The sequence below is a fragment of the Pongo abelii genome, chromosome 5 (genome assembly GCF_028885655.2).
Source record: "Pongo abelii isolate AG06213 chromosome 5, NHGRI_mPonAbe1-v2.0_pri, whole genome shotgun sequence".
Lineage (NCBI taxonomy): Eukaryota > Metazoa > Chordata > Mammalia > Primates > Hominidae > Pongo > Pongo abelii.
In genome coordinates this window covers 160,187,045-160,208,841 of record NC_071990.2, presented here as the reverse complement: position 1 = coordinate 160,208,841, position 21,797 = coordinate 160,187,045, and the positions used below count along the sequence as shown (strand labels likewise).

The following is a 21,797-nucleotide window of genomic DNA, read 5'->3' as shown; positions in this document are numbered from 1 at the left end:
TTATTATGCCTAAGGTATGTATGCAAGCGCAAAAATAAAGATGGACAAAATGCAGCCCCTTAAGGAGCTTAAACCTGATGGAGGAGATAAAGCTTGTAATGATCTGTACATAAAGAAGTCACCGAGCAATGTCATAAGGTAGTTCTACACCAGGTGTGTCGGCCCCTCCCGGCTAAGCCAGGGTAGGAGGCCGTCGCAGCAGAGGTGGTGGTGGAGTTCCATCTGGAAGCACGGGGCAGAAACGAGGAGGAGGAGGAGGTGGGGTGGTGACAATCTAGGCAGGGCAAGGCATGGGGCAGGTGAGAACCAGGTGTGGCTGCAGCACCTGGAGAGTGACGGGGCACTGAGGGGCCAGGAGGGAAAGGCAAGCAGGGCTGGATGGTGGGAGCTGTGATGGGAAGTGGGAGGTTCTCTCCCACCGTCACTGCAAGATCAGAACTGGCTGAGGGGCACAGGTGGAGAAGCCAGAGCTCCACCTGAGGGCGACTCCTGAGGTAGCAGGTGGCGTGCAGGATGTGGAGCAGAGCTCAGGGACCCACGGTGGCAGTGAGCAGGGCAGGCAGCAGGTAGGAAGGGGCCCTCTGGGCATAGCCCCCAGGAGGAGGGGAGTAAGGCAGGGTAACTGCGGGCTCCTACCTGAGTGATGTCTTCAAAAGGAAACTCTCTCCGAGTCAGGCTGGGTGAGCCCACAGAGGGCTTGCGCAGGGGCAACCGCGGGGACCGGGAGAGCTCCTGAGCAGCCCGGGGCAGCTTGGGGGACTTGCGGGCCTCAATGCTGATCCTGGGGAGGGAAGGCCAGGAAGGGTCAGGCACCTGTGGCGGGAACAGTGAGCATGGCCCTGACTCCAGCACTCCTTTCTTCTTCTGGACAGCCAGCCTAGGTGTTGGGCTCTCACCCTGCAGCCAGTGCCCGAATTTAACAAAGCTCTCCCCTTGCTTTTGCTTTATGAATATGAGGAAAGAATGACAACTTTACATTGAATAATATACATTTTAAAATATATTGAGAAACTGGGTGTGGTGGCACACACCTGCAGTCCCAGCTGCTTGGGAGGCTGAGGCAGGAGGATCGCTTGAGCCCAGGAGTTCAAGGCTGCAATGAGCTACGATTACACAACTCCACTTGAGCCTGGGCGACACAGCAAGACCCCATCTCAAAATATACTTAGTATATACTGAAATGAGATCCAGCGATCCATTTGTAAGGAACTCAAAGAATTAACTGTCTTTCACTCTCTGCTGCCTTGGAGCAGGCGTGGAAATGGCCTTCTGCCAGGGGCCTGCACAATCAGTCCTGGGAAAATGGCAGGTGGGACAAGTCATTTCTTACCCTAAGGCCAGTGATTCTTATAATTTCTTCTGCAACAGTGTGAATTTCAACAAATTTATCTAGCATTCCACCATCTGCAATATTTAAATCAAATTAGTAAAGTTTTTTGGCTGCCTTTTGATCCCATGTTGTATCTCTGCTCCTCAGTCCCTTTATTTATAACATGGAGACACACATGTTTAATGACAGTCTACCCCAAAGACAGTGTGATTAAAATGAGTATGGTAAGGTTTAAAACAGTCTATGAAAAATGCATTAAGTCTCATATATACTGGTTTTGAGGTTGATGAGAAACTCTGGGCTCCTGAGGAATGGGAGGATGGCAGATTGAGCTCCCTAAAGCTATGATCTGGGACAATTAGTCTGGCTGCTGTGTGGAGGGTCCAAATGGGGAAAGGACAGCAGGAGGAGGTCCAGCCACAGGAAGACGGCAACCTGAAGAGGACGTTTAAAGGTGAAGGATTTAGCTGCATGCATTAAATGTCCTCTCTGCTTACATAATGGGAAAAAAGCACTTTGGAAATATAGGGAAATTGATAATGTTACATGCAATTTTAACAAGCTCTGCAACAAAGATGAAAAAAGACATCAATCAGATTGCTAGAGTAACTGGATATCTGCATATTTAAAAAATGAGCATTTACCTCTAATTCATACCAAACAGAAAAATTAATCCATAAGCATGAAAGCTAAAACTAGAAAGCTGCTGGAAGAGAACTGAAGAAGGGCTTCATGACCTTAGGTAACCAAAGACATCCCAAACAGTATACAGAAAGCACTAACCACAAAAGAAGAATGCTACATGCTGGACTATATGGCCATACAGATATCTGACAAAGGATTCAAATCTAGAAGAAAGAACTCTTGGCTGGGCGCGGTGGCTCACACCTGTAATCCCAGCACTTAGGGAGGCCAAGGCGGGCAGATCACAAGGTCAGGAGTTTGAGACCATCCTGGCCAATATGGTGAAACCCCATCTCTACTAAAAGATACAAAAATTAGCCGGATGTGGTGGTGCTTGCCTGTAGTCCCAGATACTCAGGAGGCTGAAGCAGGAGAGTCACTTGAACCCAGAAGGTGGAGGTTGCAGTGAGCCGAGATCACACCACTGCACTCCAGCCTGGGTGACAGAGCAAGACTCCATCTCGAAAAAACAACAACAACAAAAAGAATGAGACATTCAGATGCCCCTGTAGTGATTGCTCTAAAGGGAGGGAAGGGTATACAGGAGCTTGGGCCAGGTGCAGTGGCTCACACCTGTAATCCCAGCACCTTGGGAGGCCAAGGTGGGTGGATCATGAGGTCAGGAGATTGAGACCATCCTGGCTAACATGGTGAAACCTTGTCTCTACTAAAAATACAAAAAAATTAGTCGGTCGTGGTGGCACAAGCCTGTAGTCCCAGCTACTCGGGAGGCTGAGGCAGGAGAATCATTTGAACCCAGGAGGCGGAGGTTGCAGTGAGCCGAGATCGTGCCACTGCATGCCAGCCTGGGCAACAGAGCGAGACTCCTTCTCAAAAAAAAAAAAAAAAAAAGAAAAGAAAGAACTCTTACAACTCAATAAAACAACCCAATAATAAATTGGGCAGAAGACTTGAACAGACACTTCACAAAAGAAGAAGATAGCCAAGTGGCCAAGAAACATGTAAACGAAGCAGCATCCATCACTGGAGATATCAGAATTAAACTGAAATGAGATGCCACTACACCTATCAGAACAAGGTAGAATTATTTCTAAAAAATGACAACAGAGCTGCTGCTGAGGTTGGAAGAAATTGGGACTCTCTTGGAAATTGCTGGTGGGGATTTACGTGGGGGCGGCTACCCTGGAATACTGCTCGGCAGTTTCTAATAAACTTTAACATGTATCTAACCCACGACCATGCAACTCCTTTCCTAAGTTTATACCCAAGAGAAATGAGCGCACATGTCCACAAAAAGACTTGTATAAGAATGTTTATCATGGATTTGTTCATAATAGCCTCAAACTGGAAACTACCAAATATCCATTGATTGGTAAACAGAGTAAACTAATTGTAGTATAATCATTACAATGGAATACCACGGAGCAATAAAGAAAAACAAACTACTGATACATGCAACAACATGATGACTCTCAAAATCATTACACTGAGCAAAAAAAAGAGCCAGATACAGAGAGAACGTATCGTTTGACTCTATTTATATGAAGTTCAAGAATAAGCAAAGCTGATGATGGAAGTCAGAAGAGTGATTACTTCTAGGGAGTGGGTATCAAATGGAGGGAGCACAGGCGGACTTTCCGGGATGATGACATGCCTTTTATCTTGAACTTGGGGGAAGACACTGGGATAGCCCTTGTACAACCAGCTAGGTGTTTACGATTTGGACAGATGTGTATCTGTATGTAACTTATAGCTTAGTTTTTCATGGCAACAGAAAAAAAAATCACAGAATTAAAACTAGAAATCTTAGTGAAGAAAAAGTTTCTACAGTGGATGCGATGTGTTGATGTTTCCCAATTACGGCATTACAGGCATTTATTATTTATTTATTTATTTATTTATTTATTTATTTATTTGAGATGCAGTCTTGCTCTATTGCCGGGCTGAAGTGCAGTGGCGCAATCTCGGCTCTGCAACCTCCGCTTCCCGGGTTCAAGTGATTCTCCTGCCTCAGCCTCCTGAGTAGCTGGGACTACAGGCACCCGCCACCATGCCTGGCTAATTTTTGTATTTTTAGTAGAGACGGGGTTTCACCATGTTGACCAGGAAGGTCTCGATCTCTTGACCTCGTGATCCACCCGCCTCGGCCTCCCAAAGTGCTGGGATTACAGGCGTGAGCCACTGTGCCTGGCTCCGGCATTACAGGCATCTTATCTGGCATTCTCTTCAACATGTTACATCCACAGGAGAACCTTTTTCTTCCTTTTCTCAAACTGTAAGAAAAAACATATAAGCCCGGGAACTATGGCCACCCCTCTGCCACCCACCATCACTGCTAAACCCTAGAGAAGTTCTGAGGGTGTAGCAAACTTCTACTGGGCATCTTTGTCTATCCCGAAGGAAAAAAAACAAAACAAAATAGAAGTTGTAATTATTCCAGCTGGAAACTTCTGGAAGAAAAGGCAGGGAGGTTGCTCTTTGACTCTTCTGGTCAGTTTCAATGGGATTCTGTTGCAGGCACAAACACACATATTCAGAGGCACAAGAAAGGACGATCGCCCCAAAGACTGAGATTACCTTGGGAGTTTGGGTGATTTGCTAGCTCTGGAGATTTTGGGAGATTTCTTGGCAGCCCAGTCATCACTCAGCTCAATGTCACTGGAGTCTGAGCAGTTGCAGCTGTCGATCACAGTAGAAATCAAGCTGTTTCCATAGATTTCATCTGGTAAAACACCAACCAGCAGATTTCAAGGGAAGTTATATCAATTAGCCCCTACCAATGATCATTACTATAAACTAAAAGACAGACGGACTCCCACAGCCCATCATTTTAGACCTAGAGGTTGAAACCGAAAAGAAGCTTGGCATTGTTTTTCTCTTTTATATTTTCAAAGCAGAAGTAGGCAATTACTTCTACTGTTGTCAAAATGGGCATGGTATTTTAATGTTTCTAGGAATATACAAAATAGACACCGTTTGCCAAAAGCTGAAACCAAAATGGCTGTGCTGTTGTCTCACAACACACAGGTGCCCACCTGGGTTCATGTGGACTTTCAGGCAGCCACAGAACCTGGGCTGAGGGTCTTGTGGGCTCACTGATTCCCGAGAACCTGCTTCTGACCTGAGAAGGCCCTTGCGGATGCCAAGCCTGCTTGAACTAGAGTCCTGACAGAGTCAGGTCTGCTCCACTTAGGTCTGGAATGCCAGAAAGTCCCCTGGAATTGCCACAGGTCTTGCGGTGGGGGCCTGGCTCTCCCGCCTAGTAAAGCTGCTTGCCTGCGTGGAGCAAAGGCTAGGAGACCTGCGCAGTGGGAACTCCCAGGATGGCTCTGGGTTCTTCTGTGGGTACTCCGCATGGGGCCTTCAGGCAGACGGTGAGATGATGTGCAGAGTGGGGTGATGGCAAAACTGTGGGGCAAAGTTCCTCTTCGTTGGAATTCCTCTCCCTTGCTGCCCATCCCCACCTGTGCTATCACATCCCCTCACCACCCAAATCCCCCACACACCCCCCTCCACTGCCCCAGGTCTGTCCTCAATGTGAGGACCCCATTCTTCCAGATTACTTTGTTTTTCTGATGAAAATCTCATTGCCTCAAGGCTCCAAGTGCCTTGCCAGGTAATAAATAAAAGCTAAATCATTCAATCACAATGAAATAATTCATAATGTGAGTGATTTTACCATCCAAAAAGGCTATTTATATTTTAAAGGATGAGTTTCTTAATCCAAACCAATCTAGAAGTTTCTGAGCATTTGGAGGTGGCATCTGTGAACATGGGCCCCTCTGAGGCAGAAAAGCTCGGCAAGCTCCTTAGAAAGGAGGCCGGCCCCAGGTTGTGTCGCCCACATCACCCCCTTTTTAAAGCACTCACTGAATCAGGAGGCTCGACGCCTGGACCCAGCGAAAGCCACAGTGAAGCCACAGTGGTGTTTGTGTTTAAGCAAATAAAAAGGCTTAATGCACAAGCCCTGAGCAGTGTTTTATATGACTTAATTTAGGAATCACTGGATCAAAGGAATCTCAGCTATGACTCAAGCATGCATGCAAGCCTACAGAATGTGCCTGTGTGTGTGATTCGACTTGAGGAAACCCAGTAAGACATTGCCCACTCAGCTCCTGACTCACTCATCAATGCCAGGAATCCTCAAATACCATGTCCCAGACCATTTTCTCTATCCCTTCACTCAAAACTACTATTTTCTTTTTTATAGAGATGGGGTCTCGCTATGTTGCCCAGGCTTGTCTTAAACTCCTAGATTCAAGTGATCCTCCTGCCTCAGCCTCCCAAAGTGCTGGGATTAGAAGAGCTGAGCAACTGCATCTGGCCATAACTACTATTTTATTGTCTGTCTCCCCAGCTACAGCAAACTCCACAAGGGAAGGAAAGTCATCTGTCCTGCCTCTTGCTTTAACCCCAGAGACTAGAACAATACCTGAGACTTGATAAATACTTTCTGAAAGAATAAATGACGATTTAAGGGGTGGCATGAGACAAAGAAAATGGCTTTCTGAAAATACGCCCTGAGCCCTGCTTGTTCAGTGTTATAATTCCACACGTGCAGGCACTGCCACTCTGACGTCTGTCATCAGCACAACTAGAAATTCAGTGCATGACATAAGCTCCACATTTGCAGATGCTGAGGTGGTGGCTGGGTCTACTTCATACTTCTAGAGATTCTGTGTCATCAATTTATCATGGGTGTTCTGGAAAAACATCTAAGTTGTAGAAAAATGTAAGCTGGGACTGGTCTTTGAGAACCTATGGCTTAACTACAATGTCTGGGGCTTTACATCTCAATTCTGTGAGTTTTCAAGAATCTGCTAATTTCTTCTGGGTTGAAGGCTTTGTGGGGTTTTTTGGGAGATGGAGTCTCGCTCTGTCGCCTAGACTGGAGTGCAATGCAGTGACATTATCTCAGTTCACTGCAACCTCCGCCTCCTGGATTCAAGCGATTCTCCTGCCTCAGCCTCCTGAGTAGCTGGGACTACAGATGCATGCTGCCACGCTGGCTAATTTTTTGTATTTTATTTATTTACTTATTTTTTGAGACGGAGTGTTGCTCTGTCACCCAGGCTGGAGTGCAGTGGTGCAATCTTGGCTCACTGTAGCCTCCATCTCCCCAGTTCAAGTGATTCTCCTGCCTCAGCCTCCCAAGTAGCTGGGACTATAGGCAGCTGCCACCACATCCGGCTAATTTTTGCATTTTTATTAGAGATGAGGTTTGACCATGTTGGCCAGGCTGGCCTTGAACTCCTGACCTCAGGTGATCTGCCTACCTTGGCCTCCCAAAGTGTTGGGATTACAGGCATGAGCCACTGCACCTGGCCATTTTTCTGTATTTTAGTAGAGATGGGGTTTCACCGTGTTGCCCAGGCTGGTCTTGAACTACTGAGCTCAGGCAATCCTCCCGCCTTGGCCTCCCAAAGTGCTGGGATTACAGGGGTGAGCCACTGTGCCCAGCTTCCTGAATTAGATAAATTTTTAAAATAAAATCTTTAAAGACAGTTTTAATGGCTTTTAAATATACACTCTAAATCTGCTCAGGCTACTGTAACAAAATATCATAGACTTGGGTGGCTCCAATAATAGAAATTGTTTCCTCATACTCTGGAGGCTGAAAGTCCAAGACTAGGGTGCCAAAATGGTTAGATTCTGGCGAAGGCTGTCTTCCTGGCTTGCAGGTGGCCTCTCCTCAGTGTATGTGAATGAAGAAAGAGCTCTTTCCTTGCCTTTTTTTTTTTTTTTGAGACGAGTCTGTCACCCAGGCTGGAGTGCAGTGGCACGATCTCGGCTCACTGCAAGCTCCGCCTCCCGGGTTCACGCCATTCTCCTGCCTCAGCCTCCCGAGTAGCTGGGACTACAGGTGCCCGCCACCACACCCGGCTAATTTTTTGTATTTTTAGTAGAGACGGGGTTTCACTGTGTTAGCCAGGATGGTCTCGATCTCCTTACCTTGTGATTTGGCCTCCCAAAGCACTGGGATCACAGGCGTTAGTCCTTGTCTTCTTATAAGGCCAACCGTCGTATCAGATTAGGACCTCACCCTTAAGATCTCATTTAATTTTAACTCCCCCCTGTAAGTCCTATCTCCAAATACAGTCACATTGGGAGTTAGGACTTCCCAATATGAATTTTGGGGGTGACGTGGGGGCACAATTCAGTCCACAGGATTCTACTCCTGGCCACTCTCAGATTCATGTTCTTCTCCCATGCAAAATATATTCATTCTATTCCCAAAACCCCCAAAGTCTTAACTTATTCCAATATCAACTCTAAAGTCCAGAATCTCATTTAAATTGTCACCTAAATCCAGTATGGATGGGACCTGAGGTACAATTCATCCTGAAGCAAAACTGCTCTCCAGCTGTGAACCTGTGAAACCAGAGAAGTTATGTGCTTCCAAAATACAATTGTGGGACAGGCATAGAATAGACATTCCCATTCCAAAAAGGAGACACTGGAAGTACGAAAGTGGTGACAATTTCCAAGCAAATCCAAAATCTTGCAAAGAAAATTCCATTGAATTTTAAGGCTTGAGTGGAGTCTTCTTTGGTTTGATATCCTGTCCTCCAGGCCTACTGGGGTGTGAGCATCACCCTCGTACCTCTGGCAGGGATCCTGCCCCCATGGCTCTGCCCGCGAGGCTCTGTGCAAAGGCCATGTGGCCTGCTGAAACTGAGGAGGTGGACCTGATGATCTCTGAATCACTGCCAGGGTTATTTTTCTTTCTTCTTGAAGAATAGTGCATGTTAGTGGCCAAACAGCTCCATCATCCCAGCTGGTCAAAGCTAAGAAGTCCAACAGCCTTTCTCCTTCCTTCCATACTGTTTCCATCCACTACAGTTCAAACTGGCGGTGTCTCTGCTCATATAATTTCATAAGCGCTTTATCAAATGAGAGTCCAGCCATAACTTTGGTATTTTCTTCAAAATGTATTTAATACTTATTTTTTTGCAATATGAATAGCCTAAATATTTTCTAAATCTAAATCTTCATCTTGTATCTTAACAAGTCCTTCTTCCATTCATCTTTCTCCTTTTGCATTTTACTATAAGCCATCGGGAGGAACCAAACTGCTCCTTCAACACTTTGCTTAGAAATCTCTTCAGTTACATATCCAATTTAATCACTTGCTAGTTCTACCTTCCATGAAACACTGAACACAGTTTACTCAAATCCTTTGCTGCTTTATAACAAGGATCACCTTCCCTCCAGTTTTCAGTATGTTCCTCATTTCCAACTGAGACCTCACCAGAATTGCCCTTAACATCCGTATTTCTAGCATCCACCTCAAAACTCTTCCAGCCTATATCTATTATCCACTTCCAAAGCTTCTTCCACATGTTTAGAGATTTGCTACAGCAATATCCATTTCCTGGAACCAAAATCTGTATTAGTCAGGGTTCTCCAGAAAAACAAAACCAGTATTATGCATGTGTGTATGCACGAACACGTGTGTACACACAAGCGCGCGTGCACTAAATAACTGGTCCATTCGATTATGGAGGCTGAGCAGTCCCAACATTAGGGTGACAACGCCTGCTTCCTGGTGAAGGCTTTGCCCCCGGCTTGCAGACAGCCGTGTTCTCACTGTGTCCTCATATGTCCTCTCCTTGGTGCACGTGCGTGGTGAGAGATCTCTTTCTCCTTCTCTTCTTTAAGGCCAGTAACTAAATCAGATCAGGACCCACCCATATGAACTCCTTCAACCTTAATCTCCCCTAAATGTCCTACCTTCACATTGGGGGTCTGGACTTCAATATATGAATTTTAGGGGAACACAAGTCAGTCTATAGCAAGCTCTGGCTAAGGATTCCTTTAGAAAATGTGTGGGCCAGGTGGAATAGCATGTCTGTAAATCCCAGCACTTTGGTGACCAAGGCAGGAGGATTTCTTGAGATCAGAAGTTTAAGACCAGCCTGGGAAACACGGTGAGACCCTGTCTCTATAAAAAACAAAAAAAGTGCACTATGATCATACCACTGCACACCAGTCTGGGTGACAGAGTAAGACCCTGCCTCTTTAAAAAAAAAAAAAATGGGTGGGGGTGGTGGAGGGAAGCAGCTGGGCATGGTGGCTCACACCTATGATCCCAGCACTATGGGAGGCCAGTGCTGGAGGATCTTGAATCCAGGAGGTGAGACCAGCCTGGGCAACACACGGAGCCCCCACCTCCACAAAAATTTAAAAAATAAAAAAATTAGCCAGGTGTGGTGGTGCACACCTGCGATCCTAGCTACTTGGAGGCTGAAGTGGGAGGGCTGCTTGAGCCTAGGAGTTCAAGGCTGCAATGAGCCATGATTGTACTACTGCACTCCAGCCTGGGAGACACCGTGAGACCCTGTCTGAAAAAAAGAAAAAAATTACTGGGACTCATGGTATCTGGTATAAAAATACACACTGGTAATTTTGAGGAACATATCTGCCAAGTCACTTGACAGTGGATCACAAACTTTAGTGCATAAAAATCACCTGGGAAACCCATTAAGTCACATGTTTGTAGGCCCCACCCCAGCCCTAATGAATCGTAATCTAAGGGTAAGCCTAGGAACATGTATTTAAATAAGCATCCCAGGTGATTTGCATGGAGGTGGTGGTGCACGGAACACATTTTGAGAAACAATGATACGGCGGCCTCAATGAGTTAATCAGCTTTTAATGATAAGAAATTCGGGGACAGGCACAGTGGTTCATGTCTGTAATCCCAGCACTTTGGGAGGCCAAGGCGGAGGAATGCTGGAACCCAGGAGTTGATCAGCCTGGGCAACAAGGTAAAACCCTGTCTCTACAAAAAATACAAAAATTAGCAAGTGTGGTGCACACCTGTAGCCCCAGCTGCCCAGGAGGCTGAGGTGGGAGGATCACTTGAACCTGGGAGGTCAAGGCTGTAGTGAGCTGTAATGGCACCACTGCACTGCAGCCTGGGCATCAGAGCAAGACCCTGTCCCTCCATCCCCCCAATAAAAAGAAAAAAGAAATTCCTGTTTTCTCAATGTCAGGGACTCTTTTCCTCCTCTGAAATAGTTTGTATATGCCATTCAGGTGGCAATTAGCCATATTGTGCCTTGTGACATATCCTCTATTTTTGTCATCAGGTATTTAAATCTTGACTTTTTAATTAAACTTTTCAAGTGCATACATTGTGTTATCACCCAAAAGGGTTTAGAAACTCCTTAAAAGCAGAGATGACCTGGTATTACTTAATAATAGCAGGAGACTCAAGTACCCCACACAAGGTAGGCACTGACTAAATATCTGTCAATGTGCTTTGTTTTATAGCTTTTAATTCTTTTAATTATAAAAATACAACATCTTATTCCCTCAAAGGATTGTGTGCAGATGAGTGGGTCTGTGTTTGATACGAGCTGATAAACATGAACCGGAAGGAAGAGCAGGCATTTGGGGTAGTTGGGTCAGATTCAAGCAAGCCTAGTCCTTGGGCACTCCACAGCAGCCTCCTGTCCGTCCTCTTCTTCAGTGAAGAATTTATGCACACGTGAGGAAATAAGCTCTTCACCTAAGTTATCGTCAACATTTAATCTCAATACACATTTTATAAAATTGTACCCAGGGGAGTAATCTTAGAGGTACTGACATCAGCGAGAACACCTGCTGCAAACCTGGGCTCAGGGCCTGTCCCACGGCCCCCACCCCAGTCATCTCTAACCATCGGTGGCCCTTCTCCTTTTCCCTGAAACCACGTTTCCCTCCCACGTGAACATGCGCTTCTCTCTCTCCTGTTTTTCCCACTGTGCCTTCCTTCCTCCTGAATCTGTCCTCTCCCTCCTTTCAGTCTGCCTCACTACCAGCCCCAATTCTGCTAGTCGCTTTCTTTGTTCCTGGTACTAGCTTGTCACATGAGTCAAAAGACAGAAAAAACGGACTAATATCTAATATTGACAAGTGGTATTGCTGTTTTGCAGGGGTAGTAGAGTGTCACTGCTGATGCTGAACAAATGAAGGCTGGCAGGCAGAGGTGGGGCAACTGTGTACAGCGCTGAGTACAAGTTGAGAGTGAGCAAGCCCACCACACTGTGACTTGGGGTGACTGGTCGGGCCACAGGTCATGCTAGCTCCAGGTCGTAATGAGAGGCAGGGACCAGAATAATGGGCAGGAGAGTAAACTGGAATGAGGAAGTGGCGAGAGGAAGCATGAACTAATGAAAACAAATCCAAATCCACTGGGGGCACAAAGACGACTCAGTTCTCTCCCCCCAGGCCCACAGGATTCAGCGGGGCAGAGTCTGAAGCACAATGACTAAGCGTGCTGTTTGTTTTGCTGTAGGTGATGGGCAAAGTTTCACAGGGAGGTGGCAGACTAAGCTGGCAGTGACTGACGGGTGCACGAACACTAGCCTAGCACCAAGTGGCACAAAAAAAGAACAAAGTCCCTTCCCTCTGAAGCTTACAATCTAAGATCCCAGAGAGGTGTGCAGGGAGCATCTTGAATACATTAACTGAGCAATGAAAATCACTGCAGGGAAAGGTTTTTAGAAGAAAAGGGTGACTCATACCAACATCTTTATGGATGAGCAAAAAATTGTCATTAGTAATCAGGTAAAAAGCAGTTAACAGTAGACTAGGGAGGGGTAGGAGGCTGAAGGTTTGATTTTAATTTTATCATCCACTCTGGGAGGGCAGGGACTGTATCTTGTTATTATTTTCAAGTTGTCTCAATATTACATGAAGGCACTCGATGAATACTCAGTAATTGTGAAGAGGAAACCCTCACTCTCAGGAGGCCTGCGCCAGCTTCCCCTTGCCTGACAGCCGATGGTTCGTCTATCCACTGCCCAGCTATCCACTGCCCATGGAATATGATTAAAAACCTGTCAAAAAGTACATTTAGAGAACTGTTCATTTCAATGGGATTCTAGAAATGTCGTAACTTCAAGGATGGTCCACACTAGCCCCCACAGGCTCACATTTAATTAGCAGACATTCTCTTTGCATGGGGTGTAAGGCGTAACAGCCCACGACCACAGCAGAACAAGGTCCCAGTCCCTCGGGCGAGGGGCCCACCTGGTTTGCTATCTGTCCGCGGGTCCATGATGACGAACTCCGGCCGCAGCTTGCTGACGCGCCGTCCTTTGAGGATGGGCACAAGCCCGCCCAGGTACTCCAGGTAGAGCGTGTAGCACGGGCCGCCCACCTCCGGGTCGTCCTCCGTGCGCTTCATGGTGCAGTGTAGCCGCTCGTTGCCGGCTGATGGGTAGCTGACAAAGTCTCTCATGTTGTTCGGATCTGGAATTGGAGGCTGGAGGATACAGGAAGCAAAGGAAGAGCTAGGACTCCAGAGAGGCAGAGAGAGGGGGAAAGAGAGTGGGCACGGGCGCAGGCCAACTAAAAACGCCTCTGTTCCAGACAGAGCACAGGCTGGGAGCCTGGGGAGAGGGTAACTATGTGGTGTAGAACAGTGGTTTGCAATGGTATGAGCATGTGAGAATCTCCTGTGAGCTTTCGAAGCATATCTAAACCAGGATCCCACATCAGACAATGAAATCAGGATCCACAGGGGCAGCCTTGGGCACCTGTATTTTCCAGTGCTATATAATACACCGGTGTTGAGATCTGCTCGTGTAGAATCAATAGTGTAAGGCAACTTGGGGAAAAAAAACAAAACCCAACAGATTCTAAAACTTTGATGTTTCAGGAAAAAAGTAACCAACAAATGGGTCTGCTACTCACAAGAAGAGAGAGACAGAATATAAAAGAGAACCACTTGGGAAAACCCAACGTTAGGGGGACCCACACTTGAACAGCAACTGGCAGATGCATTCTACATGCTACCTTCTAGAGTTCCCACTGGTATAAAAGGTGGCTGATGCTGAGTGCTGGCTGGAGTGGCCCTCCTCAGCACAGTGCTGAGAGCAGGCCCTAGAACTGGGGTGGGTCTGATCCTGACTGTCCCCCTAACTAGCTAGGGAGCAAGTTACTTAACTTCTCCTAACTTGTTTCCTGCTTCCTTAAATGCGAATAATGGCATCTGTCAGGAAGTCAGGACTGAACAAGACAGATTTCTAAAAATTAACTGGTGCAATGCTTAGTATATAGGAAATGCTGAATAATGGTCACTCCTTTGATCATCAGAGGGACACAGAAGTCAAGGAATACCAGCTTTGCCATGAGAAAGATAATAGCCACCACAAAGGGCAAATCTCTCATGGACATGGATCACGATGCTTGGACAGACTGCAGACCTGGCAGCACATGACAGGATCCTGCACAGTTGCACATGGCCCCATGTGCTCGCTCTGGTACCCTCACCTGTCTCTGCCCTGGCTGTGTGGGGAGCCAGCATAGGTGAGGGAGGAGGAAGAGGGAGGGGTGGAGGGCTTTACCTTGATGGTGGGGATGAAGGCAGTGGAGAGGTAGGAGCAGAGGCGGGGGGGCAGAGTCAGCTTGCTGACGTCCTTGTCCTCACGCAAGGTGCTGGCAATGGCCTGCTGGCACAGCAGCTGCAGGCTGGACACCCGGTGCTCCACACGCACCACGTACAGGGCTGGTCCTGATGCCATCAACAGCCTCGAGTCCCGGTGACCCCAGCAGATGGAGATGATGGGGCGCTGGCAGGAAGTGAAGGGAAGACAATGCTTAAGCTTTTGCTCTTGTGGGAAGCAAAAAGGGATAATGCACACTTGTCTCGAGCAAAATAAAATAAGCTGTTTTGAGAATACTGGTTTTAAAAGCACAGTAGAGAATGTTAGACACTATATTATGAAAATTCAATATGTTTATTGAAAATTGGCTAGAGGGCTGGGCGTGGTGGCATGAGGCTGTCATCTCAGCATTTTAGAAGGCCAAGGTGGGAAGATTGCATGAGGCCAGGCTGAAAGACCAGCCTGGGCAATACAGCGAGATTCTCATCTAAAAAATAAAACAAAATAAAATAAAAGTAATTAGGTCCCCAGGCCAGAGCATTAAAGCACTGGAATAATTTTATAAAGTTTGTTTACCTGTATTATATTTCATTTAATTTGGGGTCATGAAACCCAACTGAGCTCTGGGTAGTAAGGTTTCTACTAGTAGGGGCAATCACCTGTGGTGCAGTAACTCACATTCCTTACTGAAGGGCTGGTTATCTAGATCCCCAAATTACCCAGGGGTGGTTCCCATGGCTTGGGGAGGTGGTGATGAGGTAGATCAGATGGCCCTTCCCTTCTGTCCAGAATCAAATCAACAACGGACTTGGTCTTACCAGCTGTGTGACCTGGGGACTATCCATAACCCCTAGAAGCCTCCCCCTTTTCTCATGAGTCAAGTGGGGACCCTGTGAGGATTACAGGAGGTGATGGAGTCACAGCCCTTCTGGGGCCATCACAGTATATAACCCACAGTCACTGCATTTTCAGCCTCCCTTGGCACTGACAGTGCAGGGAAAGAAAGCTCTCTGGAAAGGTGATTGAGGAGAACACGGTTCCTGTGGTAGCCTCGCTAGGGTCATGGCCATCATTGTCTTTGAAAAGGTAGACCAAAATGCAAATATGCAAGTTAGAAAATTCTTAATTAAAAAAAAAAAATCCAAAGCTCAGGGGTGCCATCTAGCCAAGGGAGAAAGAAAGGTGAAGGGTCGTGACAGAGAAGCAGCAAGAGATTTGTTCATTCCGATCCAGACAGATGGAGCGCTGATGATCATTCATCTTCCCTTTCTACCACAGGATGCCAGGCAGTCACAGGTGGGGTGATGGCCACAGTCCTCAAGGGAGGGCCGTTTGTTGGCCAAGGAGTCTGGAAAACTCAAGTCTAGGGGCTTCTGGGACACTTCCAGGATGTGTCTCCATATGAGATGATTCCACACAGGGGGTAGGCCCCACACAAGGGGCCTATTAACTTACAGAAATACATAATCACTGCTGAAGACAGGGAAAACCAACACACAGAAAATGCACAGAAAAATTACTCTGGTTATCGTCAACCCCCAAAAGTACAGGTTAGGACAGAGGCTCTATTAGTAACAAAATCATGCTTAATCTTAAAGATACGCTGCTGTCCCTTTACCCGAGCCCCCTAAGACAATATTCATAACTTAGAGCTCAAGTCACCAAAAAAATGGTTTTATTTTTGTTTCTAACTTTTAGGTTCAGGGGTACACAAGCAGGTTATATAGGTAAACTGTGTGTCACAGGGATTTGGTATACAGGTAATTTTGTCACCTGGATAATAAGCATAGTACCCGACAGGTATTTTTTCTGATCTCCCTCCTCCCACTCTCCACCCTCAAGTTGTTCCCCTTCCTGTATCCACGTGTTCTTGTTATTGAGGTCCCACTTAGAAGTGAGAATATATGGTATTTGGTTTTTTTGTTCCTATGTCAGTTTGCTAAGGATAGTGGCCTCCAGCTCTATCCATGTTCCTGTAAAGGACATGATCTTGTTCTTTTTTATGGCTGCATAGTATTCCATGGTGTTTATGTGTCACATTTTCTTTATCCAGTCTACTGCTGATGGGCATTTAGGTTGATTCCATGTCTTTGCTATTGTGAATAGTGCTGCAATGAACATATGCATGTATGGGTCTTTATGATAGAACAAATATTCCTTTGGGTATATACCCAGTAATGGGATTGCTGGGTCGAATGTTAGTTCTCAATTCTTTGAGGAATTGCCACACTGTTTTCTACAATGGCCAAACTAATTTACACTCCCACTAGCAGTGTAGAAGCGTTTCCTTTTCTCTGCAACCATGCCAACATCTATTATTCTTTGATTTTTTAATAATGGCCATTCTGACTGGTGTGAGATAGTATCTCATTGTGGTTTTGATTTGCATTTCTCTAATGGTTCATGATGTTAAGCATTTTTCATATGCTTGTTGGCTGCATGTATGTCTTCTTTTGAAAAGTATTTGTTCATGTCCTTTGCCCACGTTTTAATGAGGTTGTTGGGGAAAACACTTTTCAGTGAGCACAACCTGACTGGCTGCAGAAACATCAGGCATTTCTTCCCCCTAATTTCCCATTCCTCTTTAGTCCAGCTATCTGAAAGGCAGACACTCTGGATTTATCCTCTGTCCCCCTCCCTCCTAGTTCTGCTTTTCATAGTAACTATCTCTGTATAACAGTTGATGACATATTTTATATAAAATTATCATAAGTATGTGTCTCTTATATCTTTGTACCAAGAACTTAAACCACTTACACAGACCTTCAACTAGATGAAAATCAGCTTTGTTACCTTTATATATATGATTACCACCCATCATGACAAAAACAACCTTGTCTGCAAAACTACATTCCAACAGCAAGCACATCAAATGCTCACATACCTGAATTCACTGCATCCGCTCTACTCTCCCACATGAATAACATTATTCTCATCTAACATATGAGGTTAGAGAGGCTAAGGCAGGCTAGGTACCTCGCTATAGTAATAAATGGTGGAAGAGCTGTGATTCTCATCCCTCCCTGACTCCACTGCCGGTCCTTATCTTACTACATGGTGCTGACTCTCTGAAGTGCCAGCATATTGATGCCACGGCCTAAAGAATGTGTAATCAGTTACTCCACTGAAAAATTTAACCATCTGTCAATCACATACAAAATCATGAGCCCCAAATGGCCCCTTAGTCCATTTGGTCAAGGCTGCTTTACTCAGAAATAAACCAACCATGTCTATAGATAAGGCAAACAGGAAGAGAAACAGGCTGTTTACACAGCAAATAAATAAATGATCTGCGGGGTTCATCACAGCAGAAAAGAGCCCACAGGTAATTAGCCAGGTAGCATTGTTGGATGAACACAGAACACAGTCACTGGCACATCTAGAAGGTGAAGGAGGATAGTGTGACTCCAAACCAGGTAGCACATTAGCTCGGACAACTTAGAATTCTCAGCCAAGTAGGAGTGAGAAGACTCGAAAGATTAAAGGATGGAACATTAGAACCTGGCTGAAATTATTTAGTCTGGAGAAGTGAGGCCTGCAGGGTCTCAAAGGAATAATTATTATCTAGGGCAATGTTACCAGGAAATCCCCTCTTCTAAGAATGGGACAAGAATACCAACACAGGAATTTATATTAAATTAATTAGGGTGCAGCACTCATTTACTTGCCCAAGTCAGTGAAAACTTACTCTGGGGGAGGGTGGGGCGCGGACACATTGATTTAACTTAATTTAGTTTGTGTAGCATATAGTCCATGTAAGATGATAAAGCAGCAAAATAAACGCTGGTACCTTTGCCATAATAATGTTTAAGGCTGTGCTAGAAAAACGGGGAAGGAGTGACAGATAACAAGAACTGCCCCTCTTGTCTGAAGATTCTGAGTCATCACGGACCTGAGGAAATGAATGACTGTGATTACTGTTTGGTCAGAAGTGAGGCAGCAGGGTATGACTTCTCAGGACCCCTGTTAAGTCCACAGAAAGTCCCTAACAGGTCATCTTACTTTTTAAAAGTCACATTTCTGCTGGTGTTAATTTTTCCCTGGCTGTTTACTGGTATTCCAGCCTATAAAGCCCTCACTACAAATGTTCTGTAGTTTTGGCAAGAACAAGAGTCAAATGGCGCTAACTGCACGTGGCCACAGACACGGGGTGGGGCGTTCACTAATGCTAGTCCTGATTTCGCTGCCTCACAATCATCAATTTCCATCACTCTGTCCTCTAGGTTCATGGGTGATGGCAGAACATGAACACACTGTCTGCAGGTCCACAGACCTCACCCATGCTGAGGGTATCTCCTCCCTAAGAACCTCCACCTACAGGGCTGAGCCGCAGCAGAACAGCACAGCTCTTCAAAGCTCCCAGATTCACGTTGTGTTTGAACAGCTGCTGTCTGCTAGGGAAAAACTCAATTGTAAGTTTGTGGTCTTAATCTCTTTCTCAAATCCCATAAAATGACTATTTTTAGAACTGATGGCTAGAACTGTGAAGCAGATGACATTCAAATCTTAATTTGCATAGGGAGGTTCACATATTTTACACGTCTAAATCTGAGGCAAAAGTGCAAGAAACTGAGCTGCATTTCAGGGAGTGTGGGTCTGGTGGAATAGGGAGAACCATCGCTCAGCTGGAGAGGACACACTCTAGGCCACAGGGCTGGAGGCGAGTGGCCCATGGAGGGCAGGCTTCTCCTCTGGCTTCTCCCCCTCAATGCTGAGGCTGAGCCCTGGAAAGGAAAAGGAGCAGGCCGGCCCTGCCTCACCTCCCACCATGGAGTGTGGCAATCAAGGCCTGGTGCCCGTTCCTTACTCTGCCACCTCTCCTCCTGCTAGTACGCAAGACATGCCATGCGTCCAGCCAATCATTTTTTTATCTACTGAGCTGTTAGTCATTAGATAAATATTTGCTAAATGTATACAAATGGGCAGATCCATGCTAGTTATAAGGGGACTGACAATGAATCAAATACATTCTCTGCCCTTGTGGAGCTTACATCCTGGCGTGGCAGGGAGAGAATAAATACAGGTTAAGTATCCTTAATCTGAAAATCTAAAACCCAAAATGCTCCAAAATCTGACTTTTGGAGTGCCAACAAGATGCTCAAAGGAAATATTCACTGGAGTATTTCGAATTTTCAGATTTGGGATGCTCACCTGATACAATGCAAATATTCTGAAATTAAAAAAAAATCTGAAATCCAAAACAATTCTGGTCCTAAGCATTTCAGATAAGGAGTACTCAACCTGTATCTCAGTATCTGTGACAGGAACTGCCTGATAATGTGAGGTAGTGAAATTCCATGAAGTAAAAACAGTGTTGAGGGAGAGCCAGAGCAACAGCAAGGGGGTCTTTGTGAAGAGAGGGAGCAGGGAGGCTGCCCTGGAGGTGGTTTGAGCAGAGGCCTGGCTGAGAGGAGGAATCTATTTAATTGGAATTGAAAGCTTCCTCACTATATTACTATTTTTGTATATAGCAGTGAGTTGGATAGAGTCTTCTGAAAATGTAGGAGGAACAAAAACCAACTACACTGGTCCTGGACAGGGAGAACCAGGCAGTGCCAGCACAGGGTTTCTGATGACTGAGGGAGGCCTTGGGCTGAGGACTGGCTACCCGGCCACCAAGGAGGCAGATTCCTGGGACAGTTGGAGGCTCTCCAGCCTCCCTCTCCACCCTTTGTTTGTTCTTTCTGTAGCTCTCCCTAAGAAGGATGGGTGATCTGTCTTGAAGAAAATGCACCTAGTAGGATGAAATGTTTTATGTCTGTACAAACATGCGCAAAATAGTTCACTTTAAAACAGATGAAGGGCCAGGTGCAGTGGCTCACACCTATAATCCCAGCACTTTGGGAGGCTGAGGCAGGAGGATTGCTTGAGGCAAGGAATTCAAGACCAGCTTGGGCAACATAGCAAGACCCTCTCTCTACAAAACAAATTTTCAAAATTAGCTGGGTGTGGTGGTGCACACCTGTAGTCCTAGCTACTTGGGAGGCTGAGGCAGGAGGATCGTTTGAGCCCAGGAGGTTGAGGCTACAGTGAGCTATGATCATGCCACTGCACTCCAGCATGGGAGACAGTGGGACTCCGTTTATAACAAATTTTAAAAAGTCCAGGCATGTTATGGCTCACGCTTGTAATCCCAGCACTTTGGAAGGCTGAGGCAGGAGAATCAGTGAGGTCAGGAGTTTGAGACCGGCCTGACCAACATGGTGAAACGCCGTCTCTACTAAAAATACAAGAAAATTAGCCGGGCGTGGAGGCACATGCCTGTAGTCCCAGCTACTCGGGAGGCTGAGGCAGCAGAATCACTTGAACCCGGGAGGCAGAGGTTGCAGTGAGCTGAGATCGCGCCATTGCACACCAGCCTGAGCAACAAGAGCAAAACTCTGTCTAAAAACAAACAAACAAACAAACAAAAACAGACCAAGCTGGTGATCGGTCACCGTCAAACTACGTTGGTTGGAGCCGCAGACAATTTTGCATACAAAGTTATAATGATTTGGCTACCAACTAAATTGTAGTAATAAAAGCTAGTTCAGCGTTCAGTCAACCAAATTTCAGTTTTAAAAGAACACAACCATCCTTGTATTTTGTAAGCAGACAAGACCCATGAAGGACTTTCTCATCTACTTACAAGAAAAAATAGGAAAAGCACAACAGGGGCAACTTCAGCAGAACAGGCAGAGTTAATCCTAAGTGAAAGAATGCAAGTCTATTTTTGCTATAGGATTCGCCTCCAAGAGTACAGAAGTCCACGATCACACATGCAATCTCTTATTTGATTTTTAAATTCCCACACCCATCTTTTTCCACCTTCTCCTCTCTTAATTTTTTACCCAGTATCACATCAACAACTGAACCTTACAGAATATAGGGTGACCTCTTCTCCACTGGCCTTCAATGCCAGAAGTCCATAAAACAAAACAAAACAAAAACCTGGGCCTAAATTATTGAAGCCTACAAACTTCAGTCAGTAGTGCTAACTCTAAAAACCTGTTGTATTTTCAGATATGCAAGAATATATAGAGAGTCACAGATAACAGCTAATGAGATAAATTACAGAATTTTACATTACAACATGTAGGACAGAAAGGAAAATAAATCATAGCATATTTCCTTAGAAGAGCTCCAGCCACAAGCATTGCTGTTACAAGTAAATCAAGAGAATCAATTTTAAAGCTGCTGCTGCTGCAAGTTCGTCCCAGGCAATGGCTTTGTACGCAATAACCTACAATCTAATTAACTTGGAAATACATTATCCAATCTAAATTGCATTTAGTTCTTTTTATAAGCAGTCCAATAAATCGCCTAACTTCCTTCCTGCTATAAAAATGTCCCTGCCTTTGGACTCCTTGAATAGCACAGCATAGATCACATGTGATTTTAGAATCATTAGACAAGAGTTAAACTGGTGCTAAATATAATTAATATTGTACTTGATTTTTAAT

The 21,797-nt window shown here is 45.6% G+C and overlaps 1 protein-coding gene across 4 annotated transcripts in view; it reads right to left on the bottom strand.

Moving 5' to 3' along the window:
* Nucleotides 1-21,797, bottom strand: part of TULP4 (TUB like protein 4) — a 284,224-nt gene that overhangs the window by 17,434 nt on the left and 244,993 nt on the right. For all 4 annotated transcript variants that reach the window (XM_024248390.3, XM_054558383.2, XM_054558382.2 and 1 more), the window contains 4 exons: nt 14,317-14,541; nt 12,998-13,232; nt 4,553-4,697; nt 637-781 (listed from right to left, as the gene is read on the bottom strand). In XM_024248390.3, the coding sequence (XP_024104158.3) occupies nt 637-781; nt 4,553-4,697; nt 12,998-13,232; nt 14,317-14,541 (750 nt within the window). The remainder of the gene's footprint in view (nt 1-636; nt 782-4,552; nt 4,698-12,997; nt 13,233-14,316; nt 14,542-21,797) is intronic.